At 41.0% G+C, this 18202-nt stretch overlaps 1 protein-coding gene across 18 annotated transcripts in view; it reads right to left on the reverse strand.

Moving 5' to 3' along the window:
* Positions 1–15734: 15734 nt before the first annotated feature.
* Positions 15735–18202, reverse strand: part of YEATS2 (YEATS domain containing 2) — a 110263-nt gene continuing 107795 nt past the window's right edge. For all 18 annotated transcript variants that reach the window (XM_056819836.1, XM_056819829.1, XM_056819835.1 and 15 more), the window contains one exon: positions 15735–17643. In XM_056819836.1, coding sequence (XP_056675814.1) covers positions 17535–17643 — 109 coding nt within the window. In that variant the 3' untranslated portion in view covers positions 15735–17534. The remainder of the gene's footprint in view (positions 17644–18202) is intronic.

Genomic DNA, 18202 nt, shown 5'->3' on the forward strand with positions numbered 1-18202 from the left:
AGTGGGCTCCTGGGAAATGTAGTTTTTAGGGTAACAGATTTTCAATTATACATAACTAGGTGCCTTAATTTCATCCGTGCAGAAACTTTTTAGTTTAATTTAATCAAAATGATCTATTTTACCTTACGAATTTGTCTCTATCTTGTTTGGTTAAGAATACATCTCCCACCCAGGGCTACAGGAGGATTATGTTCTTCTCCTAATTTTTAGAAAGTATGATCTTTTATATTAAGGCCACATATCCACATAGAATGTTTTGTGGAGTTTGGTGTTAGGTGTTTGTTTAAGCCTAATTTTTTACCAGACTGTTTTCTAATTTTCCCAGCAGTTTTCTTCAAAATTTCCTAGATAATTTATTATTTCCTCCTTATTGAACACCAGGTTATAAAATTCTAATGTTTCTAATTTTTCCTCATCTAGTCTATTCCATTGATCTCTCTCTATTTTTTAACCAATACCATGTGCTTTTTATGACTGCTTTTTTGTAAAATGGATTGAGATCTGGAAGTACATTTCTCCCTCCACCTCTACTTCTTTTCATAATTTTCTCTTGATATTCTAGAGGTTTTGTTTTTTAAATGAATTTTATTATTATTTTATCATGTTCTGTAAAGCATCTCCTAGGCAATTGGAATAGTATAGTATTAAAATAGTAGTATTGGCATTTTTATATATTGACACAGCTTAGTCAAAAGCCCTGAATAGACCTCCTGCTATTTATTCATTCATTCATTCATTCATTCATTCATTCATTCATTCATTTATTCATTTGTCTATCTATCTATTTATTTATTTATGTATTTATTTTATTTTATTTTTTTAAATAAAAACCCTTACCTCCTATCTTGGAATGTATTGGCTCCAAGGCAGAAGAGTGGTAAGGGCTAGGCAATGGGGGTCAAGTGACTTGCCCAGGGTCACACAGCTAGGAAGTGTCTGAGGCTAGATTTGAACCCAGGACCTCCCATCTCTAGGCCTGGCTCTCAATCCACTGAGCTACCCAACTGCCCCACCTCCTGCTATTTAAATGTTTTGTTGTTTTGTTTTGTTTTTTTCATTTAAGGAGCACTTTGTCATAGAATCTATATGTCTGCGTGTTTTATTAGGCTGGTCTCCAGATATTTTATCCATTTTGTAGTTGTTTGCAATGAGATTTCTCTATTACTTCTTGTGTTTTGTTGTAATATAGAAAGGCTAGAGATTTTCAAGGATTTTTTCTTTCTTTTTTTTTTGGTAGCCTGCAACTTTGCTAAAGCTATTGCTATTGTCTTAATGGATATTTTTATTGATTCTCCAGGATTTTCCAAGAACGCCATGATATTATCAGCAAACAAACATATTTTTATCTCCCCTTCATCTGCTTTATACCTTTAATGTCTTTCTTTTGTTGCTAGAACTTTCAGAGTGGGCATCTTTGCTTTACCCCTTATTTATGGGGGGGAAAGGGTATCTTTATATAATGTTTGTTTTTGGTTTTAAACATTTTTGTGATTGATTTATATTAAGGTCCTTCTATGACTATACTTTTAAGATTTTTCAGCATAAAAGATGATTGCACTTTGTCAAAGGCTTTTTCTAAATCTATTGAAATGATCATGTGGTTTTGGCCATTTTGGGCTCATACATTGTTTTCCTAATGCTGGACCACCCTCATATCTCTAGTATAAATCCTATTAGCTCATAAAAATTATTTCCTGGATAAATTGCTGTAGCCTAATTGATAAGATTGTGTTAAAATTTTTTGAGAATGTTCTTTACTGATACTAGCCCAATAGCTCTTTCCCCTTTGTTTTATCTTTCCCTGGTTTAGGTCTTAGGACTTGATTTGTCTTATAAAAGGATTCTGACCTAGTGTTTTCTTTCTCAATTTTTGAGAATTTGTTTAGTTAGAATAGGCACAAACCATTGTTTGTCCTTTTTATTATTATCTTATAAATCCATTAAGACCAGGAAACCGCCCCCCCCCCCCACGCCCTTGGTAGTTCCTTTCTAGCCATTATTTCCTTTTTCTGAGAAGGGTTATTTAAGATCTCTATCTGATCTAAAAGTATGAGTGTTTTATATTTTTGAAGATGTCCCTATATTTCTTTTGTGTCCTCAGTTTTGTTAACATATAACTGCACATAATATGTTCTGATTGTTCTGTTTATCCCTTATGGTTTTGTTATGATTTCACCTTACCCATTTCTTATTTTATTTGACATTCTGCTCTCCTCTTTTTAAGATCAACTCTGTTAGTTTTTTCAAAGAATAAACTTTCAGTTTTATCAATTCTGGGTGTTTTTTTTTTGTTCCCAACTTATCTATTATTTTTCATGTAATTTAAAGCATTTCCTCTTTACTGCTTATTTTAGGTTTATTTGTTGGTATTCTAATTTTTTAAAAAATGTATATTCAATTGATTAATCGTCTTTTTCCATTTTGCTAATATACATTTGTAGGGATATGATTTTCCCAAGAATTGTTTTAACTGCATCCTAGGAATATTAGTATGTTGCTTCATCATTTTATTTTACGTAGTTATTGTTTCTATGTTTGTTCTTTAACCTCCTCATTATTTAAGATTTATTATTAAGTCCATTTGCATCTGCATCTTTTATTTGTGGTCCCTGAACCAGTTACTATTTTTCAGTGTTATGGCTTGTAGAGGATATATTTACTATTCCATCCATTTTACATTTGTTTATAATATCTCTGCACCCTAGTTGTCAATTTTAGTAAAAAATCCATGTAGTACTGAGAAAAGTATATCCTTTTGCAGTCTCATTTAGAAGTCTTTTAACTTGTTTCCCCAGAAATTTATTGTTTCACATTTTCCTTTATCTGTTATGCTTATCCAAAACTGAAAGAGGGATATTGAAGTTTCCTGTCACTATTGTGTTGTCTATTTTCTTGTATATGATGCTACCTTTATGAACTTGGATGCTAAGATACTGGACCATAAATTTTTATTAATATTATGTTTTCCTCTATGGTTCCTTTCAGCATAATGTAGTTTCCTGTGTATATCTATTAATTTTTCTGTTTTTGTTCTGTTGCACAACTGCAAATCCTTTTTTTGGATTCACTTGATATAACAGTAAGTTTCTATCCCTATAGTTTTATTTTGTCTATGTCTTTATGTTTCTTGTAAGCAACAGATTTTAAAATCCAGTCTATCACTCCTTTCCATTTTATTTCATGTTAAATAAATTTATATTTAAAATGATTAGGTTTACATTTTCCTTCACCTGTCTCAAATATTGGATTTCCCCCCTAGTTTTCCCCTTTTTAAGAAGTAAACCCAATACTATGTTCCTTCAGTTATTTACCTTAATATTTTTTTACAGTGCCCTTATTTGTTATCCCCTCCTCTCACTTGACACCCCTTTCCTTTTGGAGCTTTATTTATATTATAGGAATTTTTTTCCCTCTTGCAATTATCTGATCATGTAATTCTTTACCTTTTTTCTTTTCAGTTGCTCAAGTTGGTTACCCCTTCCTTCCCTCTTCAACTAGTCCTGTTCATTAGTATTCTTTAAAAATTTTGCATCCCTTTCCAAAACCTTTTTCCCTTATCCTTTTCAATATCTATGATCTGTCTCATTTTCTGATTCATGGCCCTATAATTATCTATTCTCTGTATTTGGTGGCCATTCTGTGCTTTCCTCACTAGGGTGTTTCTGCCACCACCTTGTAGACTTTGTCTTATGTATTTCCCTTTTACATTTTGCCTCACTCCAAGAACAATGCTTATTATTGTAAGTCAAAGAGAACACTGCTCTCCTAGAACATCCTTAAGTTTGCAGCCAACCATTGATTTATTCTTGGTTATCTTTGTTCCTCATTTGCCTCAAAGTCTCCATTCCCACATCCATGCTACCATGTTTCCCCAGCTGCCAGTACCCCTTTTTGCCCTCCAGAAGCCCAGCTTCCCTCCTTCTGAGGTAGGATGATTGGTCTTTCCAGGCACCAAATACCCCATACTACATACAATGTAAAGAATCTATCTCCCTTCATAGATCATCTATCTTTCATCAGTGAATCCTTCTCCCACCACCAAAGCAAGGTCTCTCTCCTTTCTTCCTCTTTTCAGTCTACTCCTGCCTCCTTTCCCTCCCCCCTTCCAACTGTGCTTTTGTTGATTTAAAAAATTTTTAATAATATTTTATTTTCCCTGATTACATATAAAAGCAATCTTAGCATTAATTTTTTAGTATTAAAAACAAATTTATTTTTAAAAATACCAATTACATGCAATAACAAATTTCCATACAAGTTTTCCTAAATTATATGATCGAACAAACTTATCTCCCTCCCTCCCTTCCCATTCCCCTCCTGATTCTGGCAAGTGATTTGATCTGGATTATACATTTAACATTCATTAAAAAAATTTTTTTTGAGTTCTAAATTCTCTCCTTTGTGTACATTTAGAAAGAACTCTTTTACTGGTCTCTCTACTATCGCCCTGAGGCTATTACTGTCTTTGGCTGCTGCTTTTATTTGCTTCTCTTGAATTTTTGTTTTTTGGGGGTATTCAAGAAACAAATAATCTCTTTGGGTCTGGTTTTCTTTCTAGAAATGCTTCAAACACCTCTTTACTATAGAACATCCATCTTTTGAAATTCATGGTTGAGCTCAACTTTGCAGATTAAGCCACCCTGAATTACATCGTGAGCTGGCCTTGCTTTTTCAGAACATATTATTCCACTCTCTCCGGTGTTTTCTGGTGGCTGTAGAAGAGTCTTTTTTTCCTTTGTATTAGAATGTCTTTGTCTGGATTACCTGCAGAACTTTTAATTTCTGAAGTGAATTGTTAAATTGACCACTCTGTCTTAGAGTTTGGAGCCTTGGATTTTCTGTTCCCCTGGAGGCAACCTCTGAATTCTTTGTTGTTTCATGTTTATTGTCATGTGAAACACACTTCCATATTGAATTCTTTGTTGATATTTTTTCTGATGTTCAGTTCTGGACACTTGTCTTCTGTTATTTCCTATACTAGGGTGTGAGGATTTTTTGTCCTGTCCTTTTGTTCTGGGAGACCTTTGGTTGACTCTGTGCTTCCTAGGTTCAGGACCAGCATTTTGCTTGCCTAGTGAGCAGATCTTTTCTTGTCTTTTTTTGCTTCTCTTCATCTAGATTGTCCACTTTTTTTACATGATCAGTCTATTATTTCCTTTTGTTTCTTTGGTGAGACTTGCCACTGCAGATCTCGGTTTTCCTATTTTGTCCATTACTGTTGCGGTGCAGGCCATCAATTCTGCTCTCATAGTTCTCATTTTCCTTTTGAACCACTCAGGAATGGCTTGCTCTAGTTTCATGTTCTCCACTCTGCTGAACAAGTGTTGGAACATTTTCATTTCGAAGTACTTATCCAAAGCAGCCAGAACTCATTTAGTACACCTGGAGGCCATATTTCTTTTTGTTGTTAATGATTTCCCTGTTGCTTCATCTTCCTATGTTCAAGGTCTTTGAACATTTTCCTTCCTACAATCTTTGATAATTTAGGTCTTCTCCACCTCCATTTATTTTGCCCTATGACTTCACTTTCTGAATCTCCCTGAATTTCTTGCTTTCTTCCTATGACGGTATTTTCCTTGGGGGCCAAGCCTCCAAATGTCTTGGTCTCCTCCCACACTGGGCAATTCATGTTTTAACAGTTTAGGTTTTTGTCCCAAGTGACTTTTGGATGGGTGGACAGAACTGGCTCTGGTTGGTTGCTGAGTACTTTTCCTCAGGCTTAGTAGAGTGCCACAGCATGTCAGGAGCCACCTCTTCTTTCCCCTAACCCCAGGAGTTCCTGTCCCTCCCCCTACTGACATATGCCAGGAGCCATCATGACCCCTAACCCCACAAGTTCCTGACACACCCCCTCCAGGAACTGATAATGACCCTAACTGATAACACCCCAGCTCCAGGAATTCCTGTGCACTCCCTCTACCACAAAAGTGTATAAAAAGCCTGCAAGCCCCAGACTCGAGGCCAACCATTTTAGAGTGCTGAGCCCAAACTGCAGTTTGTATAATAAACTCCCTCTTGTGTATTACATTGTTGGTCTTGGTTTCCTATTTGGGATCGAATAACTGGATACTTCACATGTTCTGGGTCTGTCTCTCTCACTCATTCATGCTCCCTTTTCCTCGGCTCTTTAGTTCTCTGGCCTGAATTAGCTGCCATATTGATGCTCTAGGTTGACTTTTATGGTGTGGGTCTCTAGGTTTTGAGGAGGGGCAGCAGTGAATGGCCTGAGCTCTGTCATATGTCCTACAGCTTTCCTTTGGTTTCTGGCTCTCTGGCAGCAGTCATTTGCCTGCTGTGACCCTGATCATATAGATTGGGGTGTCCTGTGCTGGCAGGCACTTTGTCAGCCTGGAATTGGGGTTTCTCCATTCCTGAAAAGAGAGAGGAGGACTGGGGGATGGGGCCAGTGAAGTGTGGGGTGGTTGCTAAGTGACATCCATGTAGATAGTTTTCCTTGAACTTGCTTTTGGATGCTGTGTCCTACTGCTGTGGTTTCCTGTAGAACCTCCAAATTATAGAAGAGCTTCAGGTCAAACTATAAGCAGGAAAATTCCTTTGCTTCTTTGCATTCCTTGTTAATGCTGAGGGAAGGGTGGGCCTGGACTTCAAAGGCAAATGATAAGAAAGACCCTTGAGAGAATTGTCCCCCTTGGATTCTCCCCTAGGTTTCAAGATGGACACACAGATACATTTGATATGACTTCTATTTGTTCCCTAAACTATAATGGTCTCCCCCATGTCTTCAGGACATAAGACACTCTCAGGTGACTAATACGCCCCCCCCCCACTTTTGCCTGAATTCACACTCTCCTAGTCATGTATCACTTGCTGCAAATAAAATGTGAAAAGTCCAGAATCGATCCCTGCGAGGCGGCAGCTTTCCCATCTATGCTGTCCTCCCAGCCAAATTCAACATGAATTTCAAATTTAATATATATTTTTTATTTTTAAGCTAAGTTTTGGAGTCTTGCATCCTTGCAAAGGGTACCCCAGGGGTACCTCAAGCTCCCCACAACACTATGTCACGGGGACAGACGAAGTTTACTTTTGGGGCATAAGTTTGCTGTGAAGAGGTTTGAGACATCAAGGACATCAAAGAGTATATCTAGTCCTTCATTGCTGTTATCGCATCCCCTGTCCATCCTCTTGATATTTTCTAGCTTGCTGATGCCAAGACTAAGTAAGATGTGGTGACTTGAGCTAAAAAGCTCATATTCTGGATGTGACAAGATTGGGGCAGAGCACAACGAACCATTAACTCACTGGATCTGATTGCTTTTTAATGCAGCATTTGCATTTTGGCCGCCATCTTATATTTTTGCCTCTGATTTGAGTTCTTAGTTCACAAATTTTTCTCCTAGGAACAACTTTGCATTCAGCCATATCAGATTACTTTATTATTATATTTTGCCACTATCTGTATTATTCTGGTTTACCTGCATGGCAAATGAGGTTAGCTTAACACCGTCGGTTCTGGGCAAAGTGATGGTGGTTCTATTTCCAAGTATTTACAATTCATCCTCTTAAAATGCTCTGGAGGGGGCAGCTAAGTGGCTCAAATGATAAAGAGCCAGACTTGGTGTCTGAAGGACCAGGGTTCAAATTTGACCCCAGACACTTCCTGGCTGTGTGACCCTAGTTCTAAAGTCGCTTAATCCCAATCACCTACCTCTTGCCACTCTTCTGCATTGAAATGGATACTCAGTATTGATTGTAAGGCAGAAGGTAAGGATTCTTAAAAAAGGGGGGGGGGGGGGTAGAAAAGATGAATCTGTGTGTTGCTTTCTCTTCTTTCGTCTCACTTCCCAACCCCTTACAGCCTGGCTTCTGCCCAACCACTTTACTGAGATGGCTTTCTAAAAAATAACCAATGAGCTTTTAATTAAGAAGTCTAATGGCTGTTTCTCAGGGCTCATTTTCTTTGGCTTCTTCATAGCTTCAGTAATAATTGCTCCTCCAGCTAGACATGCTCTTGTCCCCAAGCTTGTAGGAGACACTGTAGTGGCTCTTCCCTGGTCTGACCTCTTCTGTTTCTTTGCCTAGTGTAATAAAGTGGTAATCTGTGTGGAACTATATTTCTGGTTGTGATAAATGGGGTACTCTGGCTTGTGACTAGAGAGCTGCTAGGGGAACCTCAGGGATGCCTATTGGTTATGGAGACAGAAGCACTTCTGAGAGATAGATGGAGAGATGCTGCTAGACGGCTTACTCTGGGGTTGCTAATTGATCACTGCTGATGGCTAATTGATTAATATTTTTCCTACCACCCTTCCTCCTTCACTCCCTCCCTTTTCCACCCTCTCCCTCCTGCCTTCCCCCCCCCCATTAGTCAGTCTTTCTATATAATTTTTCTATATAACTTTCTATATAACTCAAAGGTGAACTGAGAGGTTTAGAGAAGATACTCTTGTTCTCTTTCTCAGGTAAGGAGGTTTATTGGGAAAGATAGGACAGGGTGGAAATTGAGGTGAGAGGGATGAGGGTGTTCCTAATCTATAAGGAAGGGTTACGAAGGTTTTAGGAAATGTCAGTCTAGTCACAGCTGTGACTCAAGAGACAGCCAGAGAGATGGAGGACAACGGCTAAATCTTCCTTCTTCAGTCAGATAATCTCTGCTTGAGTAATTCAAGTCCAGACTCTGCCAAAAGCCACAAAGGTCTCTCTCTCTCTCTCTGCCTAAATCAGGAAAAGCCAGTCTCTCCCCTTTGGTCAGAAAACCCCAAGAGCCCATATCTCTTCAGTTCACCTCCCCTGGCCAGCTCCAACTGCCTCTCCTGGGAACATTCGGTTTGGAATCTTCACCTTGATTTGCAGATCAGGTCCTCAGCTTTGTTTCTTGCATGCTTGTCTTGTAAGTCCTCTCTCTTCATGCCTCTTCCACACTAGATCATGTTCTGTCTCCTGCTCCCAACCACGGGTGTTGACAAAAGCTCTCTGGAGCCTCTCCTTGACCTTCTTCTAGAATGTCCTCTTCCCAATACGACCTGCTTATTGTATTTCGTTATCATACTATATGGAGGATTCTCCAATCTATTTATCAACTTGCACCTCTCTTCAGCTCTGATCCCATGATGCCAATTGCCCACCAGCATCTCCACATGAAATGTTCTATCAGCCTCTTAAACGAGCCCCAAACCAGAACTCTTTATCTTTTTTCCAGATCTGACCCTTCTCCAAAGTTGCCCAGATGCAGGCAGAACCATCCTGCCCATCGCCCAGATGCCGTACTCGGAGCCATTCTCTTTTCCTCTCTCTCATTCCCCACATCCGATGGGTGGCCAGACCTCACCGCTTCTACATCTACATTTCATGTATCTCTTCCTCCTCCCACTGGCTGTTGTTCCAGTAAGATTTGGGCTTTGGTAAAAAACATAATTGGCAAGTAGGTGGCCCAGTATGCAGAGCATGGGGCCTAGAGGGGTTAGACCCGAATTAAATCTGTCCTGGGCAAGTCACCGAATCTGTCCACCTCAGCTTCCTAGACAGAAAAATGGAAGTGATAATGGCGACTACCTCCTTGTCGGTGGGATAAAGAGCAACAGTAGTTATAAAGCACTTAGTCCAAAGGCAGGCACGGAAGAGGCACTTGATAAATGCTTCTTTCTCCTCCTTCTCTAGTTCAACGGCTTCCAAAATCACCTTCCTAAAGCACAAGAGGCCAACACTCTGGGCTCAAAAACCACCAGGGCCGGTGCCTGGGCTCGGTGTTTCATTTCAGCAGTCCATAACCAATAGGCCTCTCCCGCTTCATTTCATGCTATTTCCTCGGGTGTATTCCAGCAAAAGTGGACAATTCTTCAAACTCAAGAAATTTTCATTGAGGTCTCACCATCACCCACGTTTCCTCCCGTCTTTGCTTGCTTGCAGGGAGTCGCCCTATTGAAGAATTTTTTTTAAAAGTGTGGGGGTGGGGTGGGGGGAATTGGGGGGAATCCCAGCAAATCTGATCAACATTTTGGAAAATGTTTGATGTTCTTTGCAATGTTCCACACAGAGTAACAGCTAATTTGTGAAACTCCAACTCTGCAAAGGGATGGGAGAGGCATTATTTCCCATCTCCTTCCTGCTTCTTTTATTGGCTGTTGTAACCACGGATAACCCACACATCTCAAGCCTCCCTTTCCAAGCCTTGTTTTCTTCATCTGTTAAATGGGGCTAACAACACAGGCTGTCAGAATGAAAGAAGAAAGAATGGATGTGAAGCCTTATGCCTGAAAGCTATTTGTACACCTATTAGACACAGACCTTTTGACTTAGAAGGGGCCTCTGCCACGCCAAGTCCAATCTAGCAATAAAAAAGATCCTTTTGTAACATATCTGAAAAACAAAAGGTCCAGTCAGTCATTCAAGGGAAGGGGAACCTGCCAACGTCTGGAAGGGGAGAGTGGGGGGACGGTTTCCCTTTTGGATAGCCCTATTAGGAAATACCTTCTTTCCTGGAGCCCAAATTTTCCTGGCTGCAACATCTAAGCACCGCTTCCCTAATCTCCCTACATCTTGCTCGCTGAGCAAAGCGCTGGCCTGTTTTGGCCCGAACACAATTCTTGGCACACGAGAAGCCCTCAGTGTTGGTTGAACAAATCTAGTCCTAAAGGACCCTTCCATGCGCTCCCCAACACCTTGCCCGCCCACCAGCATACAAGTTCACTTCCAGTAGGGGCTGTTCCATTCTTTGTATGTGTATCCTCAGTGAATGGCCCAGTTTGGGGCACACAAGGGCAGAATACTTTTTAGGGGCAGGTAGCTAGTTCAACAAATAGAGCCAGAGATGGGAAGTCCTGGGTTCAAATGTGGCCTCGGACACTCCCTAGCTGTATGACCCTGGGTAAGTCCTTTAACTCCAACGGCCTGGCCATAGCGTCCATTCTAGAACAGAAGGGAAGGGCTTCTAAGCAATGCTTGCTAGTGGATTGGTTCAGGCACTGGCCCGGCCCTCAAGGAGCTGCCAGTCCCCTCAGGGAGGACATTGGGACAACCACAGCAATTCCGGTTGGCAGCTATTCCCTTGGTCAGGTCACACCAAACGTCTCCGTTTAACCAGTTTCCCCACCAAAGACTGCGACGTCCAGGGCAGAGGAGGGACCTGGCCCTGCCCGGCGCCACCGAATCCCCCTCCAACAACTGTGACGGATTCCCAGCAGCATAACCACAAAGAGGGCCCCGAACGCCTTGGGAGGCTGCCGCGAGCGTGCCGGGCAGGCGTGGGCAGCGCTGAAGCAGCAGCCAAGGCTTCGGAGCCTTCCCAGCTGCTCAGGTCACAGCACACAGGCACGATGGCTCAGGGGAGGCAGAGCCCGATGCCAGCACTTGGGTCAGTTCCGCAGGGTAAAAAAGAACAGACGAGCACAGGCTGGGAGAGTGTCCAACACACCTTCCCCGACATCATACCACCTGGGAAAAACTGAAAGCAGATCAATCCCCAGAAGCAGCTTTAACAGTGTCCCTTCACCACCGGTGCAGAGCCCAATGTTAACAGTTTTGTTTTGTTTTTTTAAACCTTTACCTTCTGCCTTGGAGTCAATACTTTGGCTCCAAGGCAGAAGAGTGGTAAGGGCTGGGCAATGGGGGTCAAGTGACTTGGCCAGGGTCACACAGCTAGGAAATGTCTGAAGCTAGATTTGAACCTAGGACCTCCTAGGCCTGCCTCTCCATCCACTGAGCCACCCAGCTGCCCACCATTAACAGTTTTTTAAACTGAAAGAACTCAGAAGACAACAAAGTCAATACTACTGCATCCAAAGACTCCAAGGAAAATATAAATTACTCACAAGCTTCAAAAGAATGAACAGAGGAGCTCAAAAAGGAACAGAAATGAGTGGTATAAGAAAAGTATTAAAAAAACAAACCAAAACAATTGCTTGGCAAAGGAGGCATAAAAAAGAAATTGCTACCTTAAAAAAAAAAGAGAGGCAATGAATAAAAGAGGCACAAAAACACACTGAAGAGAACTTCCTAAAAGGGAGAATTGGTCCTATGAAAAATGAGTTACAAAAATTCACTGAGGAAAAGAACTCTTTAGAAAGTAGAACTAGCCAAATGGAAAAGAATGTACAAAAAGCTCACTCAAGAAAATCATGCCTCAAGAGTTAGAATTGGGCAAGTGATCATTAATGACTCTTTGAGACATCAAAGATCAAAGTCAAAATAATTTTAAAAAATAGAAAATATGAACTATCTCATAGGAGAATCAACTAACCTGGAAAATAAATCCAGGAGTGATAACTTAAGAATTATTGGACTACCTGAAAGCCATGATCAAAAAAAGAGCTTAGACACCATTTTTAACAGGAACCTGCCCTTATATTCTAGAACCAGAGGACAAAATAGAACTTGAAAAAATCTATCCATTAACTTCATAAAAGAGATCCAAAGAGGCTAACTCCCAGGTCAGGGAGAAAATACTGCAAACATTCAAAATGAAACAGTTAAATAAAATGGAGCCACAGCCAGATAACACAAGATTGAGTGGCTCATACATTAAAGGATCAGGGGGCCTAGAATATGATATTCCAGAGGGCAAAAAAGCTGGGATTTCAACCCAAAACCACCCAGCAAAACTGAGTATAATCCTGGGGAAAAAATGGGTATTCAATGAAACAGAGGCCTTTGGAACATTCCTGATGAAAAGACCAGAGCTGAATAAAAAATCAAAATATAAGTTTCAAGAGAAGCATAAAAAGGTAAACAAGAAAGAGAAATTAAAAGACATTCGATAAGGTAAAACTATGCACATATCTGTATAGGAAGGTGATTCTTGTAACTCTTAAGAACTTTATCATCATTACAGCAGTTAGGAGTGTAAATAGAGGGCAAGAGTATGAGTTGAATATGATGCAATAAAAATAAAATTAAGGGATGAGAAAGACGAATGCATTGGGAGGAGAGAGAAGGGAAAAAGAGAATGGAGTAAATTATTGCACATAAGAGGTATAAAAACTTTTATAGGGGAAGGGACGATCAGGGAGGAGGGGAGGGGAGTACATGAACCATATTCTCATCAGAATTGTCAGTGAGGGAAGAACATACACTATCAATTGGGTATAGAAATCTATCTTACCCCACAGGAAAGTAGGAGGGGAAGGAGTTCATAGAAGGGGGTGCGGTGGGGCTGAGAGGGCAAAGGGAGCAAAGTGGAGGTCAGAAACTGAACAAGGGGAAGTGCGATGGAGAGTAATGCACAGTTATAATGGTTTAACATTTTTTTATGAGACTCTCTAAAAAAGGTTTTATTTCAAGGCAGCTGTGTGGCTCAGTGGATTGAGAGCTTGGTCTAGAAATGGGAGGTCCTGGGTTCAAATTTGATCCCAGACACTCCCTAACTGTATGACCCTGGGCAAGTCACTTAACTCCTATTACCTAGCCTTTACTGCTCTTGCCTTAGAACTAATACATAGCATTGATTCTAAGGCACAAGATAAGGGTTTAAAATTAAGAAAAAAAATTTTTTTTAAGGCTTCATTTCTCAAATACATAATGAGCTGAATGTAGAATACAAGTCATTTCCTAATTGATAGTCAAAGAATATGAACAAGTAGTTCTCAGATAAAGGAATTAAAACTCTATAATCATGCAAGTCTAGATCTAGATGCTAGTCTAAATTCCTAAGCAAATGAAAACCACTCTGAGGTACAACCACATACCTATCAGATTAGCTGTTATGATGGAAAGGGAAAATGGTAAAACTCAGAGGGGATATGGGAAAGCTGGGACATGAATGCCTTGCTAGGGACATTAGGACCTGATTCAAATCATTCAGGAGAACAATTTAGGCCTATGTCCAAAGAGCTTTAAAACAGTACATTCTTTGACTCAGTAGTATTGTAAAAATTAAATTTAAATCTCTAATAATAAAAATATAGTTTATAAGGTTTATTAAATGATCATTAGAAATCAAGGAATAAAGAGGATATAAAATAAAAACCACATGCCCATGGCAGGTTAGCCATTTCTAAAATCCCCATCTTACCACCATCACTGCCGATTGCTGTATCACGCCCAAAAAGAGGACGTGGGAGGAGTCGACACTAAAACATCAATAACGTGATCCCGCCAATGTGGAGATGCAGAGATTATAGAGAATTTTGGGAAATACTAGGGACTTCTGGGGAATGAAGTCAAAGGTTCAAAATCTCCATTTATACAATACCATTACTAGGTTTGTATCCCAAAGAGAAAAAAACCCCAATTATGTACAAAAATATTTAAGGCGGCTCTTTTAGTGAAGGCAAAGATTTGGGAAGTAAGAGGCTACTCATCAAATGGGGAATGGCAAGGTTATAGTATATCATTGTAATAGAATACTATTGTGCTGTAAGAAATAACACAAGTAGGAGGGGCTCAGAAAAACCTGGGAAAGACTTAGATGAACTTAAGCAGAATACAGGAAGCAAAACCAGAAGAACATTGTACACAGGGAAAGAAATACTGTTCAGTGAATAACTCTTCTCAGAATTAATATAAAATTGCTTACCATTTCAAGAGGGGTAAGGGAAGGAGAGAGAGAAATCAAGACTCAAAATTCTTTTTAAAATGTTGGAAACTTTTTACATGTAATTGAGGGGGAAAACCCTAAATTAAATAAATACATAAAAATAATTTCTTTAAAAAGGCACAACTGTCCTAAGAAACACAGGATCTCCTATCTGTGGCAACCACTCCTTAGCTCCTATAGATGTACATGACTCCATACAAATTGGTGCTATGGATTAGTCCAAACACATCATACTCAAAAAAATAACACCCGAATCTGCTTATGTCCCACTGCTACTATCTTTTCCTATCTTGTCCTTGGATTGTACTTCAACGTACTGTGGCTTCCAAATTTGCTCTGAGGACCTATTTGTGAAGAGAACAAGCTTGGCTGGTCTCTGCTGATCAGATTGATCTCTATAGGGGGCAGCTGGGTAGCTCAGTGGATTGAGAGCAGGCATAGAGATAGGAGGTCCTAGGTTCAAATCTGACCTCAGACACCTCCCAGCTGGATGTCCCTGAGCAAGTTACTTGACCCCCATTTTCTAGCCACTCTTCTGCCTTGGAGCCAATACACAGTATTGATTCCAAGATGGAAGGTGAGGGATTAAAAAAAAAAAAAGATTGATGTCTATGGAATGACTTCCCTATTCAATCCCTCTGCTGAATTCTTACAATATATGAAATTTGGAGATGGGGGGACAGGGACATTTATTTTTAAAGCAAGCCTTTTGCCAGTTTGGTTTTCTAGTGAAGGGTAACTTCACAAAAGTGAAAACTTACAAGGAAAGACCACTTCTCCCTCTGGCATATGTTTCACTAGATTTCTAAAACTGGGTCATTATTTCTACCCCCCCACAAAAAGTCTGAAAGGCTTACTTTGGGCATATTTTTCTTCCCAGTCTCCCATTAAAAGAAAAAAGTGACTACAATGTCCCACTGGATTTATTTACTCTTTTCTTGTTATAAATGTAAATTGAATGGCATTAAAACAAAAAACCCCAGTTAATTATTAGGGGAAAAAAATGGAAAACCACTACAGTAAAGCTATTTGGACCTATTTATCTCTTTAAAAGCTAGTCCTGGGTTCAAATCTGACCTCAGACACTGCTTAGTTTTGTGGCCCTAGATAAGTCAGTTAGCTCCTATTGCTCTTCTGTCTGGGAACCAATACACAATTGGTTCTAAGATGGAATGTATGGGGGGGGGGGGGGGGGGGAGATGTCCAAAGGACCACACTTCAGAGTCAAACAAGCCCATCACAATTACTAAAAGAGAATTTATTGTAGCCATGTATATTACACAATTATGTTACACATTATCATACAAATACACTGGGAAAGTCTAAACACATAAGGAGACCTTTTAATCACTTAGTATTTCCATCGCTTGAAAGCTATTTATTATATTCTCCCACTCACAGTGAAAGAATGTTTTCCTTTGGGTCAGCTATGGACCAACTGCAACCCTTTCCCCTAGAACTTCGATTTTGAAGATTCTAGAGAAGAGTTCCATTTTGAATCCAAACATATCTGCTACTCTCAAATGCTGGGAGTTCACTTAATTGTTTAAATATTCCACATTTATGCAAGTTAAATGATTTTATTGTGTGTCCTGGGCATGGCGTGTACTATACCAGACTGCCGGAGGACACGGGCCAGCAAGATTATAATGTCCAAACAGGCCTTCGGGGGGCATGTTTCACCTTCCTTAACTCAGGAATCCTCAGCCTGGGATCATGAACACTCGGACAGGCTTGTTCGGATAACACTACCTTAATTCCATCACATGCCAAGGGTCCTGAGCTTCCTCCGGGGTCTATGCTGGCTAATTCTTCTGGATGGCAGTTTGAAGCCTCTGATATCTGCACTGCAGAGGGACTCGGGGACGAGCCCACTGACCAAGGAAGCCTTTGCAGTGCTCTGGGCATCAGCCTTGGCTTTCTTGGGCTTTCCTCAAGGCTATCACAGCTCTTCCCATCCTGGGTGATGCCTCTTGCTCACAGCTAAGGGACTTTCTTTCTCTTCCTGTCCTGGACAAGCACAAGCAGGTATGTCTTTGCACAGGTTACTTTTTCTGGGAAATGAGCTCCCCAACAGATCTGTCTGAGCAGCGGGGTGCTCTACGCTGCTGGCCTGGGAGCTCACCTAATCCAAGCCTCTTGAGATAGAGGGGGGCCAGCGTGTCTATGTCTGACTCCCACCCAACGCAGGAATCCCATCTGGTCCTCACTGGGAGTTTTCTCTAGAAATAAACAACTCTCCAGCAGCCCGTCTGCACACCCCACAATGTAGTGAGCTGCTTGTCAAGGAGGTGCCCATGCAAAGGGGAGAGCCCGTGTCTACATGCAAAGAGAGCAAACTTCCCACTCAGACAAGTCAGCATCGCCCTGCGAGCCATGTTCTGAAGCCGTTTCTGCCTGTTCCTCAGGCCCAGGACTTTTGGCTGTCGTTAATTCCCAACCAATTAAGTGCATGAATGGAATGTTCAGCTTTCTCACTGCCCAGTCTCAAGCTTGACAGTAGCCTTGGAGTCTTCTCAGAAAGAAACAGTTCTGGCAATCTTCTTCCACACATGAGAAGAGAATTCTAACGAGCCAGTCGTGCTCCTCCCCAGCACGTCCATTATTCCCCACAGATCTGATTACTGCAGCCAGTCATATTCAGCTCAATGTACACCATTGGGGATGGGGATGTCCCGGCATGGTCGATGTCTCTCCACAACAAGGTGGGTCAACACCACCAAAGCTTCCCATCTGTCCCTTGTGTGGCCATTCTTCTTCCAAGCCCTGGTGTATCCTCCTCCCCTGGAAACCGAGCACAAACCTTAGGGGCTCTCACAGAGGTGTGACAGAAATGAATTGAGGTGGTCCCAAGAGAACCAGAAACACCTCCATGGATCCTGGCTTTGGACCCCTCTTACTACTGAGTCTTCACATCAATTAAATTCACGTGGAAAGAGTTTGTTGCTCCCCTCACTAGTTCACTTAATAACTGGGGAAGAGCATGGGATCCAGGCACTCTTGCTGAGGAGTCTTCACATCCTATTTTTCAGGGGCATCTTCCTTACTGCTCCTTGCTCAATACTCCCATATGTTTGTTAGTGAGAAAATCAAGAAAGGGTATATTGCAGATGGCCTGGTGAATATTCATCACTGTGATTTCTCTGGGAGTCCTGTACCAAGTGAATGAAAAGATGTTATAGAGAATAATTAACCCAAGTAACTCATGTTCTAAATCAATCAATTTCTCCATGAAAAGATGCTATCCTTCAATGATGAAGGAGCTAATGTTGCTAGAATACCTGCAGAAAAAGCTCCAGCAACCTCTGGGGAACCGAATCAGCAGCTCTCACGATTCACTGCCAACCCTGCATAGCTCTTGCTCTCTAAGGTAAATCTGTTCTATAGTCATTGAAGAAGGAAGGAGCTCTCAAAGCTGCCCATGCTGAGAACAAGAAGTTCTCTTTGGCCTGCTCATGTCCCTGCTTCTCCTCAAAGTCTTTGGAGTATATTTATTCATCCTCAGGTGACTGAGGGTAATTGTAAAAGCTGTGCTGGCCCCTTGCTGAGTACTCTTTTGTCCCCTCTGAAAGCATGCTAGAAAGGCTCAGTGGACCAGACTAGTAAGCACCTCTTCAGTCGGCCCAAACAGACAGTTCTCCAACTACATATGGCTAACACAGATAGAGGGCTGTGTGCCTCTGTAAACTAACATAAGTGGCTGGTGAGAAG

Source organism: Monodelphis domestica, chromosome 2, assembly GCF_027887165.1.
Source record: "Monodelphis domestica isolate mMonDom1 chromosome 2, mMonDom1.pri, whole genome shotgun sequence".
NCBI lineage: Eukaryota > Metazoa > Chordata > Mammalia > Didelphimorphia > Didelphidae > Monodelphis > Monodelphis domestica.